Source organism: Sardina pilchardus, chromosome 1 (assembly GCF_963854185.1).
Source record: "Sardina pilchardus chromosome 1, fSarPil1.1, whole genome shotgun sequence".
Classification (NCBI taxonomy): Eukaryota; Metazoa; Chordata; class Actinopteri; order Clupeiformes; family Clupeidae; genus Sardina; species Sardina pilchardus.
Window position 1 is genome coordinate 50,724,716 of NC_084994.1, and position 12,500 is coordinate 50,737,215.

General features: G+C 49.7%; 1 protein-coding gene across 1 annotated transcript in view; it reads left to right on the plus strand.

Annotated features, from left to right (window-relative positions):
* The window catches only part of pkd1a (polycystic kidney disease 1a), a 78,267-nt gene that overhangs the window by 48,547 nt on the left and 17,220 nt on the right, over nt 1–12,500 (plus strand). Inside the window, exons 25-39 of the mRNA XM_062535783.1 lie at nt 800–1,549; nt 2,146–2,150; nt 2,543–2,685; nt 3,412–3,673; nt 4,672–4,864; nt 5,606–5,776; nt 6,119–6,262; nt 8,365–8,575; nt 9,127–9,253; nt 9,604–9,720; nt 9,872–9,921; nt 10,455–10,633; nt 11,475–11,580; nt 11,896–12,008; nt 12,433–12,500. The exon at nt 12,433–12,500 is cut by the window's right edge and continues 135 nt beyond it. Coding sequence (XP_062391767.1) covers nt 800–1,549; nt 2,146–2,150; nt 2,543–2,685; nt 3,412–3,673; nt 4,672–4,864; nt 5,606–5,776; nt 6,119–6,262; nt 8,365–8,575; nt 9,127–9,253; nt 9,604–9,720; nt 9,872–9,921; nt 10,455–10,633; nt 11,475–11,580; nt 11,896–12,008; nt 12,433–12,500 — 2,639 coding nt within the window. The remainder of the gene's footprint in view (nt 1–799; nt 1,550–2,145; nt 2,151–2,542; nt 2,686–3,411; nt 3,674–4,671; nt 4,865–5,605; nt 5,777–6,118; nt 6,263–8,364; nt 8,576–9,126; nt 9,254–9,603; nt 9,721–9,871; nt 9,922–10,454; nt 10,634–11,474; nt 11,581–11,895; nt 12,009–12,432) is intronic.

The window sequence follows — 12,500 nt, forward strand, 5'->3', positions numbered from 1 at the left end:
ATACTGCGGAGTGGTGGAGGCCAATGCAAATGAGGCAGGCTGCTCATCAAACCCACCCACCACTCCTCAAATGGACCACTCACAATAGCTGCGCACTGTTTGAGTCGGCGCCACGGCTGTGAGCTCTGCCTTTATGGACGTCTGGCTCGGTGTCAAGCGTTTGAAAGGCCCGGAACTTTCTGATCATTTACACCCACGTCGAGATGAGATTGGGCCATGGCTGTCTCCGAGACTAGACAGAGATTGGACAGGCATTTGGGAACAGATTTGTATAAGATTTAGTCTGACATTGAAATCTCAGTTGGGAGTTGTGAGGGAGGATTTTCACCAGAATTGGAAGGGAATGCAATTAAATCTCAGATAATAAATATTTCAGGGAAATCTTTGTGCTCGTCTAAGCTGCTAGTTTATTTAATACCAGACTCGCCTGCAGACAAATAAAAATCCTCAAAGACTCAAACTGAATATGGAACTTTGAATAACTCGGATCCGGAGCGTTTTGGATCGGCGCTGATTTGCATGTGTTGCATGGATGTTCTCAGAGATGCTGTGTCCAGCGCTCTACTAGTGTCTCAGTCGGTCATCTTGTGTGTCCAGTGCTCTGCTCGTGTCTCAGCCGGTCATCTTGTGTGTCCAGCGCTCTGCTAGTGTCTCAGCCGGTCATCTTGTGTGTCCAGCGCTCTGCTAGTGTCTCAGCCGGTCATCTTGTGTGTCCAGTGCTCTGCTCGTGTCTCAGCCGGTCATCTTGTGTGTCCAGTGCTCTGCTCGTGTCTCAACTGGTCATCTTGTGTCCACTCAGGTGACCTGATCCACCAGGTGAGCCAGGCGGCGGTGGTGGGCATGGCGCTGGAGGCGGAGGACCGGGCGGTGGAGGAGCAGGCCCCGGTGCTGGACGACCCTCACCCGCTGCGCGTGGCGGCCAAGGCGTACACGCTGTCGTCGGAGCTGATGCGCATCCTGATGCACTCGCGCGTGCTCAACGAGGAGCCGCTGATCCTGCGCGGGGACGAGATCGCGGCGGCCGGCAAGCGCGCCGACCCCGAGAGCCTGCTGTGCTACGGCTCGGCCGACCCCAGCCCCGAGTGTCGACGCTTCTCCATCCCGCGCACCTTCAACACGCGCCTGGCCAGCGCCGGGCAGCTAGCGGTCAGCGGGGAGGCGGCCGGCGGGGCGGGGGGGCCGGGGGCCGGGGGCGGCGGGGGGTCGTCGTCCGGCGTGGTCCAGCTGCTCTTCCAGGTGGAGCCCAACCCGTTCCCCTTCAACTACGTGGCCAACTACTCCGTGTCCACCGAGGTGGCGTCCATGGAGTTCCGCACGGAGAACGGCACGCAGATCCCCATCGCCAACCTGGACGAGAGCCAGGCCATCACCGTGGCGGTCAACAACGGCAGCGCGGCCGGCGTGGACGGGGCGGGGCCCGGGGAGAGGCTGCGTCCGGCGGGGAGCTTCAACGTGAGCCGCTGCAGCCACGTGCTGGTCAGAGTGGACGCTGGGAACACCAACCGGCAGGCCGGACTCTTCGTCCAGCTCAACTTCACCATACTGGAGGGTGAGGAACAGACAATACATGATGATAAATAAATGATTGTTTTCACATAAAAATATTAAAAATAGTTCAACATAACCATACTGGAGGGTGAGGAACACATAAGTAGTGATAATAAATAAATGATTGTTTTCACATAAAAATGTTAAAAGTAGTTCAGCTTAATACTGGAGGCTGAGGAACAGACAATACATGAAAAAATGCTATTTCTGTCTTCACATAAAGCCAGTTAAAAGTTGTATTTATTTAAAAGGGACAATGCTCATCAATTGACATTTTTTCTGTTTACACTCAATGTAGCTCATGTAAATGTGCCAGAGTTAGCATAAAAGCTCATTTTCATCTGCAAACCCTTGGCAGGTCAACAAATAGCAAAGAGAATACAAGAAAGCTAATAGCTAGAAGAATATCTTTTCCAAATGTTCCGAGTCCCACCTATGGCAGGTGTGTGTACAGTTGAGTTGTAGTCTGCCCTTATTTCCTATGCGCTGCTTATACACTGATAAGGTGCTCTATGCTGAAGCCCCTGAGGCAACAGCACCCTACACGCTCTCCAAAAGCACTCTCTCCACTGGGCTGGAGCTGGAGTCAGGCTTGAGACAGTGTGCAAAGCATACAGTATCTTATTATTCACAATTCATAATGCATGAACCCAAAACTGAAAAAAAGGAAAAACAAGCCTGGACAAGTTTAACAAGGTAGGAAGAGGAGCCAGATAGTGTGTGTGTTAGTGTGTGTGTTAGTGTGTGTGTGTGTGTGTGTGTGTGTGTGTGTGTGTGTGTGTGTGATAATGGAATAGGATGTTGCTTCTGGCCCAACTCTATTTATTCCTCACCAGCTTCTCTCACTCTGAGCTGAGGGGGGTAAAACAAGCAGCACAAATAGCTTGAGAGAGATTGGCCAGTACTGGTCAAGAGGCACGTTCACTGTCCCCCCTGCTGACCCTTGTCTCCGCGTGTGCTCGTCCACTCCACAGAGGACAGTGAGGAGCGGGAGGCTGACCCGGCCATCGTGGCGTACCTGAACAGCACCCACTGGCCCAACGAGTACAACTGCAGCGACAAGAAGAGCATCCACCTGAGCATGACCCAGGGCCAGGAGCTGGACCACCGGCCATACACCTTCTTCCTGTCGCCACTGTAAGGCCTGCGGGCACATCTCCACACTCTCCACACTCTCTACACTCACACACTCACACACTCACGCACTCACGCACTCACACACTCACACACTCACACACTCACACACTCACACACTCGCGCACTCACACACTCACGCACTCACGCACTCACACACTCACGCACTCACACACTCACGCACTCACACACTCACACACTCACAATGTCCTTCCATTCACTAGCTAGTGGAGACAGTGGTGTAGTCTAGTAGTTAGCTGTAGTGGGTATACTGTGATCAACCCCGAATGTTATGGTTATGGTTATGGTTATGCTTATGCTTATGCTTATGCTTATGGCTATTTGGCATACACCTTTGTCCAAAGCGACATACAAATAAAAACAATACAAAAATTAAATGAAAATGTTAATAATCCATGTCTATTTGAAGTGGGCATACTGAGATGGTGATGCTGCGTAGTCCTGTGTATCAGGTAGACTGCACCACTGAGTGGAGAGCTGGAGTGTGCTGTGCTAAGGGTGCAGTGCTGCTGTGTGTGTGTTATTGAGTGTCCAGTGGGAAATAAAGTGTTTAACGGTAGTAGGTATTCTCCACAGAGCACATGAGATGAGTCTGCAGCACTGCTATTAATGGCTGTCTGTGTCCAAGTAAGAGAGATGGAGCTCATAAGAAAGGAATTAGTCTACTATTAGCCATTCAGCTCTTTTCTCTCGCCTGATTGGACGCAGGTCACATGACACCACCCAGGTGTACTACATCAACGTGACAACGGGCTGCGGGCCGCACTACCCGCGTCTGATTGGCCTGGAGGTGGGCGTGTTCTCCTCGCTGTGCCAGTACTTCAGCGAGAGCGCCAAGCTGTGGCGCACGGATGGCATGGTGCCCCTGGCCGAGACCAACGCCAGCCGCGCCGTCTGCAGCACCAGGCACCTCACGGCCTTCGCCGCCAGCCTCTTTGTGCCACCCAACGCTGTGGAGTTTATCCCCCCTGTGAGTGACTGTCATGCCCACACACACACACACACACATGCACACACACACACACGCACACACACACACACGCACACACATTCTCTCTCTCTCTCTCTCTCTCTCTCTCATGCACACACACACATCTTTGAACCTGTTGCTTCACTCTGGCTGTTTGCCCTCCCACACAACACAGATACATACACACACACACTTTCTCTTTCTTGCTCTCTCTCTCATACACACACACACACATCATTGAACCTGTTACTCTACTCTGGCTGTTCACAAAACCAAACACAACCACACACACACACACACACACACACACACACACTAGTGGTAACATGCCGTGTGTTGTGGTTGCTCTGCAGAAGGAGTCTGGGGGTGGTCTGGTGGTGGTGCTGGGGCTGGTGTGCTACGCGGTGGCCGCTGCTCTCCTGCACACACACACACCCCACCCCCCCCCCCCCCCCCCCCCACACACACACACACACACACACACACCCACAACCACACACACACACACTAACGGTGCCATGTTGTGGTTGCTCTGCAGAAGGAGTCTGGGGGTGGTCTGGTGGTGGTGCTGGTGTGTGTGCTGGGGCTGGTGTGCTACGCGGTGGCTACTGGCCTCCTGCACACACACACACACACACACACACACACACACACACACACACACACACACACACACTAACGGTGCCATGTTGTGCTTCTCTGCAGAAGGAGTCTGGGGGTGGACTGGTGGTGGTGCTGGTGTGTGTGCTGGGGCTGGTGTGCTACGCGGTGGCCGCTGCCCTCCTGCACACACACACACACACACACACACACACACACACCCTAACGGTGCCATGTTGTGGTTGCTCTGCAGAAGGAGTCTGGGGGTGGTCTGGTGGTGGTGCTGGTGTGTGTGCTGGGGCTGCTGTGCTACACGGTGGCCGCTGCCCTCCTGCACACACACACACACACACACACACACACACACACTAACGGTGCCATGTTGTGCTTCTCTGCAGAAGGAGTCTGGGGGTGGACTGGTGGTGGTGCTGGTGTGTGTGCTGGGGCTGGTGTGCTACGCGGTGGCCGCTGCTCTGCTACACAAGCTGGACCAGCTGGAGCTGCGGCGTGCCGCCGTGGTGCCCTTCTGTGGGAAGGACGGCCTCTACAAGTACGAGGTGCAGGTCAAGACCGGGTGGAGCCGCGCCGCAGGTGAGATACTGTACCAGGGGTCAGGCACCAGCGCTAGCGTGGGGGACACTTCAGACAGTCAGGAAGGGTCAGGCACGAGCGCTAGCGTGGTGGACGCTACCGCTATCTTATTCTTGTTATGTGTATCTTATTATGTACTGGAAAGCAATTTGTGATTGTATCTGTGAAAAGCGCTATACAAATAAATACTTACTTACTTACTTATCGTGGTGGACACTTCAGACGGTCAGGAAGAGTCAGGAAGGAGTGCTGTTGCTATCTTATGTCTGGCTTTTTTATTCTTGATATGTGTATTTTATTGTGTACTGGAAAGCACTTTGTGATTGTATCCATGAAACATGAAAATACAAATGAAATACTTACTTACTTATCACGGTGGACACTTCAGACAATCAGGAAGGGTCAGGAAGGAGTGCTGTCGTGGTGGACACTTCAGACAGTCAGGAGGCAGTGCGGTAGAGCAGAGAATCAGCGGTCATTCGGCCTGTTATTTCTGAACTGTGTTGACTGCAGGACAGGGAGCTGGACTGATTCATTTTCAATTTAATTAACAATTTAATGAAGCACAAATTTGCCAAAGCTTTACAAAAAAACAACGACACTTAAACAATACTGAAGCTCAAATGAAGGTCACACTGACTCATTTTGACACAAATGAGACTTGTACTAGAGGTTCTGCTTTGAGCCTGTTGGACTAGACCCGTTTTTATCTGCGTCTAACACCTGTGTTGATATGTCCAGGCACCAGCGCCCATGTGGGCATCAGTCTGTATGGCAGGGAGAGCCGCAGTGGGCACCGGCACCTGGACAGCAGCGGAGCCTTCACACGCAACAGCCTGGACATCTTCCACATCGCCACCGACGCCAGCCTGGGCAACGTGTGGAAGATCCGCGTCTGGCATGACAACAAAGGTAAGGGGAGATTGATGATAGCCTTAAAGGCCCGTACTCTGGGAGATCTCCAAATCCCCCTAGCTGTGCTGGATCCTTCAGCTCTTTTATCCTGTGTCTCTTTCAGACTCTCACTCACACACACACACACACACACACACACCCACACACACACACACACACCCACACACACCCACACCCACACCCACACACACACACACACACACACACACACACACACACACACACACACACACACACACGTGTTATATATATAATGAACTCGGGGCACCTGTCGGTCTCAGGTGTGTGATGTGGTAGTCACCTTTCCCTCTGATCTTCCTCTCCCTTTGTCTCCTGCAGGGCTGAGTCCAGCATGGCTGCTGCAGTATGTGTTAGTCAAGGACCTGCAGACAGGCAGCACCTACTTCTTCCTGGTGGAGGAATGGCTGTCCGTGGACAACGAGAAGACGGACGGGCGGGTGGAGATTGAAGTGGAGGCCTCCGGTGAGTATTTATTCATCAGCAGGCCTGGCACAGCTCTACTGATTGGGTGCATGCTCTGTGTGTGTGTGTGTGTGTGTGTGTGTGTGTGTGTGTGTGTGTGTGTGTGTGTGTGTGTGTGTGTGTGTGTGTGTGTGTGTGTGTGTGTGTGTGTGTGTGTGTGTGTGTGTGTGTGTGTGTGTGTGTGTGTGTGTGTGTGTGTGTGTGTGTGCTCACTGGTTCAGTGTCTCTGCTCTCCACATGTACTCTCATCCCTCATGTCTGGCTCTCTCTGCTTGCGGTTTTCTGCTCCAAGTGACCTGAATGGCTGCAATAGCAATGCAAGGATTCTACATTGGCAACATTTCCCAATCTGAATACTCTCTTCTCCTACTACTCTCAGACTCCTACCAGTCTGCTCTACTTAAAACTCGTCTTTATGAGAATATGATGGTTTAATGTTACATGGAGCCTGTATACTAAAATTGAAGAGCTGTCTTTATCAAGCTTGTTAATGATCCTACTTGACAATAAGATTGTTTAACAATAGTAGTGACACAAAGATGAGGAGAACAGTAAAGACATTCATTAAGATGGCAGCCACTGTTACAGTATCTCTACAGAAATCTCCAGCTCTATAGCAGTTCTTGAAACTTCAGCCACCTCAACAATAGCAGACATGAGGTTGGATGATCTTTGCCTTTTAAATTTTTTCAACATTATATAACTTTTTCCATAATATTTTGTGAAATTATGAATATAAATCCCTTTTGTGAGCCAGTAACAGTAAAGACAAATATTTGAATCGTCAGACAATGTTTAATCAATTTGTTTTGTTCTGAAGAAAGCCCCAGATGGCTATGAATTATCCATCCTTTAAACAATCATGTCATACTCGACTAAATAAACCACTACTGGTACGGCGGCTGAACTTAATTTAGCACTCGGCTGCCTTCAAATACCCTTATTTCATTTGGAAATATAGAACAGTGCACACAACATTTAATATTCCTCTATTTTTTAGGTCAACAAAACAGAGTTAGTGTTCTTTCCCTTTCATTCACATGTCTTAACCGTCTTTTGCTCCATTCTTTACACATGGCTGCCATTGCATCATTTGTGAGTCCCTGTGATGTGTGCACACTTAATCCACACTGACACTGAATTGAGGATATGACCCAATTCTGATTTTGTTTTTTGTTTGCAAAACATTTTCTATATATTGGATGTGTCATGTCTGTGCAAATAGTCCATACTATTGCATGGGTTTGAAGATGCTCATATCCAAACTCGCATCTGGTAATAAACCAGAGTGGCATATTGGTGGATTTTCAACTGAATCTGACTATCATGTTGTGTTGCTTGAAGACATTTTGAAGAATATGAAAAACCACTTGCACAACATTTCAGATGCCTCCCATTTCATGGCTTGTCACATGGTGTTTTTTTGTCGAAGATTTCACCACTGCTCTTCAATTTCCATATCGATCCGCACACATCCGCCCGCTCACACAGAGGTTTCGGCAGGCCTGTCTGTGCGTGCCCAGACTAAGGACAAGGCTCTTGTTTTGCTTTGGCCCTGAATAATTGAATAAATCTGTTGTGGGACGTGTGGAAATGTGCAAAACAAGACACAATGTTGGATTTTAGCTTGTTTTTGTTTCCCTCCACTTAGGCGCCCGTGGGCACTGCAGTGTGATCCAAACTCATGTACTAGCACGGCTTGTTTCCAATGAGCAAACTTTAGCTGTGAACGCAGCAACATTTGCTTTCGCGGGAGTAAACAATTGGTCTAAAAACAAATACGCTCAGAGAATCGGAACTGTCCATCACAACCTGAGGTGTAGACGCTGGCCCCTGAGTGGAACGGTACCTTTCAAAGTATAAGTGAAGATCCGTACGCCGGAGAGGTCCCCAAAAAAGTTCCTTTTGATTTGTAAAGTAATTAGTTTAGTCTGAGGAGAAGCCGTAAGGGCTCGAAACTTTGCTTTAAAAATAAAAAGGAACTTTAAGGAGCTCTCCGGTGTGCAGATCTACACTTTATCTTTGAACCGTATATTTTTGATTCTGCGTGATTAAACTTTGTTTTGTAACGGTCACTTTGTCCACTGTCTGTCCGTCTGCAGAGGAGCGGGACCTTCGGCGCTGGCCGCGGCTGCTGTCGTGGGAGCTGCAGAGGGCGCTGTGTGAGAGCCACATCTGGGTGTCCCTGCTGGAGCGTCCGCGCCGCAGTCCCTTCAGCGGCCTGCACCGGTCAACATGCGGCGCGCTGCTCCTGAGCCTCATGCTGCTGGCCAACGCCGTGTGGTACACCACCGTCGCCCACCGCCACAACAGGTACTCCACAAACACACACATCAATACCAATACATCAATACAATACTAATGCCAATCAATATACTATAACCACCGTCACCCACCGCCAAAACAGGTACTCCATAAACACACACACACACTTACTACTGTACTAATGCCAATCAATACACTATAGCCACCGTCGCCCACCGCCACAACAGGTACTCCATAAACACACACACGCTTACTACTGTACTAATGCCAATCAATACACTATAACCAACACCACCCACTGCCAAAAAGAGGTACTCCATAAACACACACACGCTTAGTACTGTACTAATACCCATCAATACACTATAACCACCGTCACCCACCGCCAAAACAGGTATAGACACGCACCATAGACGCACACATGCTTAGTACTGTACTAATACACTATAACTTTTCTAAACCATGAGGACCAGGTGATTTGAAGACAAGGACCACCTTATGCTAAAGACATGTTATACATGCATATAGTAATGATGCTACATGTTGCTCCATATACTGTAATAGCAGTGTCTGTGTGTATCTGTGTGTGTATCTTGTAGCTCCACTGCAGTGGCTAACCTGGTGTCCTTGAACGCTGAGACCCTGGGTGTTGGCTTAGTCACCTGTCTGGTGGTCTACCCTCTGTACCTGCTGGTGTTCTGCCTCTTCAGGATGAGCCGTAGCAAGGTGAGACTCTCTCACACTCACACACACACACACACACACACACACACACACACACACACACACATACACACACACACACACACACACACACAGCTCAGCTCTCCTCTAGCTTCCCTGTTGACAGCTACAACACATTTGTTGATGTTTTGCCTCTTTAATCACATTCACACTTGACACATTCTAGAAAAAAACTCTTTCTTGTCATTGTCCTTCCTTCAGTCTCCTCTATTAGTCTTTCAGTCTGATGACATCGAAATGTTTTTTAAAGAAGTTTGTTTTCTATGTTTTCCTAGTGATGGTCTACCCAGTGCGTAGAGTGCATATTGAATGTGTTTCTCTGTTGATTTAAGGTGCTAGTGGAACAGTTGCCACCACAAAGCGATCAGGAGTCTCTAGAGATCGATGACTTCCTGGATAACTCCATGACTGGAAGTTCCTTCCTCATATTCAATGGCATGTCTGACGAGGTAACAAGAGAGCTAAATGCTACAAAAGAGTATCATAGGCCTGTTAATATGGTCTAAACACGATTAGTATTATTATTATTACTACAGTAAATTTCAAAACGTTCTCGCTTGTCCTGCTGTGATTTTTCATAACTTCTTCATGACCCCACAGACATGCTCAGAAGAGACCAACATAGACTTGCCCACGCCCTCCACCCAAAGGTAAGCATTGTCATGGGTACAGCTGCTCTGATTGACATGCTCATGTGTTGTGTGTACGTGGAGAGTGGGGGCTGTAGGGAGACACCTAGAGCCACACTGAAGTGAAATGCATGCAGTGGATTAGAGGCTGGAATAAACGCCGTACAGTAGCACTTTGATATGAGAACATTGTGATTGATAGGCAAGGCATTCATTATGCATGCAGAGTACAGAGTACTATGTGCACGCATACGGGAGAGAGTGTGTGTAGGGAGGGAGGGAGGGAGGGAGGGAGAGAGAGAGACAGAAAGAAAAAGAGAGAGCTTTTGTTAGGGCACACACCTGCCTTCAAACATATGCAAATATTCTGGCTCAATATTTCAGAATATTTTCTCATTCTGTGCACAAGACTCCCTCCCCCAACACTGTTAAAGTGCATCTGATATTGCGGTACTGTCAGCAAGTGCTGTTTACAGGGACTACTGTAGGAGTCTAGGAGTCTGTCTGCCTGAGTGGATGCCCATATTTGAGCCCATAATGGCTTGCCTGTGTAGTCTCCAGAGATGGAGCGATTGCCCAGACGTGATGAGCGAGTCGTCGGTGATGGCGTGCGCAGGGCTGCCCCCGAGGCTGAAGCGTGGTCAGGGCAGCCGGCACCTGGGAGTGGACATCGCCTTCAACCCCGAGGACGAGGAGGCGGCGGGCGGCTACCCGCAGTACTTCAGCTCCTCAGGTGGGGCTCCTCAGGAGCATCAACAGCAATCACAGAGACCAATCACACACACACACACATACATAGTACATACAGTATAATGTAAACACACACTTCAGCTCCTCAGGTGGGGCTCCGCTCTGGGGGAAGATAACGTGCAGGAGCATCGGCAGCAATCACAGAGACCAATCACACACACACAAACACACACACATACAAAGATACAGTATAATGTACACACACACTTCAGCCCTTCAGGTGGGGCTCTGCTCTTTGGGAAGCTAACGTACAGGAGCATCATCAGCAATCACAGAGACCAATCACACACACACAAACACACACACATACAAAGATACAGTATAATGTACACACACACTTCAGCCCTTCAGGTGGGGCTCTGCTCTTTGGGAAGCTAACGTACAGGAGCATCATCAGCAATCACAGAGACCAATCACACACACACACACATACATACAGTATAATGTACACACACACTTCAGCTCCTCAGACACACACACACACACACACACACACACGCATGCTCACAAACACAACCACACCACACAACACACACACGCACACACACATACTCATGTCTCTCTTTTTAAATTTCTTTCATTTCTAACTGCCTTCATTAAGTTGCCAAGTGATTAGGCAGAGTGTCTTAAATGGCCGTTACACTACCCCACTGGGCGTAGCAGCACAGTGATTCACTCCATACTGCACGTCACTCTGAACAAGAATTCTGAGTCACTGCTGACAGGGGTCTTGCTTTCTATCAATCTCCCCTCCCACACACACACACACACACACACACACACACTGGCACATTAGTAATTGCCCTTGTCTGCCCTGTGTCCAGATGAGGACCTGATCAAGCGGATCCTGGCGGATGGCCAGCTGCAGGTCTCTCAGCTGTGTGACCCCCAGCAGCTCTTCTCTGCGGCAGACAGCGACATGGCTGACCTGTGAGTGACCGTTGGTCTCCTCTTCTCGCTCTCGCTCCCCTCTGCCCTCACCCTCCTCACCCTCCTCACCCTCCTCATCCTCCTCTCTGCTCCCCTCTCCCCTCTCCTCTCTCCCCTCCCCAAGTTTGACCAAAGTTTCAAAGTATCTTTACATTTTTTAGAGTTTGTGACAATCGTACATTTTTGATTGAAAAAAGAAAAACCTGCATAGGAAGTGGACAGCGGTCAGTGGTCACTTGTCGTGTGGCTGCTGTCCTCTCCAGAGGGGGAGCAGGTGAGTGGGACGTCATGAATCATTTGTGTGTGTTGTGACAGCTCCAGTATATTTGGGGATAAGACCGAGGTCATCCTGCTGCAGAAACTCAACGAGCCCGCACCTCTGGGACTCAGGAGAGAGCCGCCCAAAACCGCCTTCACCAACCACACAGGTGAGACACACACACACACGCACACACACACATATCACACTCACTCTCGCTCCCAGACATATTCTCCTATAAACAAACACTGACACAAATACCCTCTATCAGGCAAATGTCCCTTGTCCTTACTTTACTTTAGATTAGGAGACAGACAAGCACACACACACACACACACACACACACACACACACACACACACACACACACACACACACACACTCAGACTCTCATATTCTCCCTCTCATGCACACACACAGAAACGCACACACTCAGACTCTCATATTCTCCCTCTCATGCACATACACAGAAACGCACACACTCAGACTCTCATATTCTCCCTCACACACACACACACACGCACACACACAATCAGATTCTCATATTCACACACACACACGCTCACCCCTCTCTCTCTCCTCCCCCCCCCCAGTGGTGACGGACGTGTGTCGGCCCCGGCGCTTCCCCCCGGTGGTGGCTCAGGCGGCGCTGTGGGGCAGC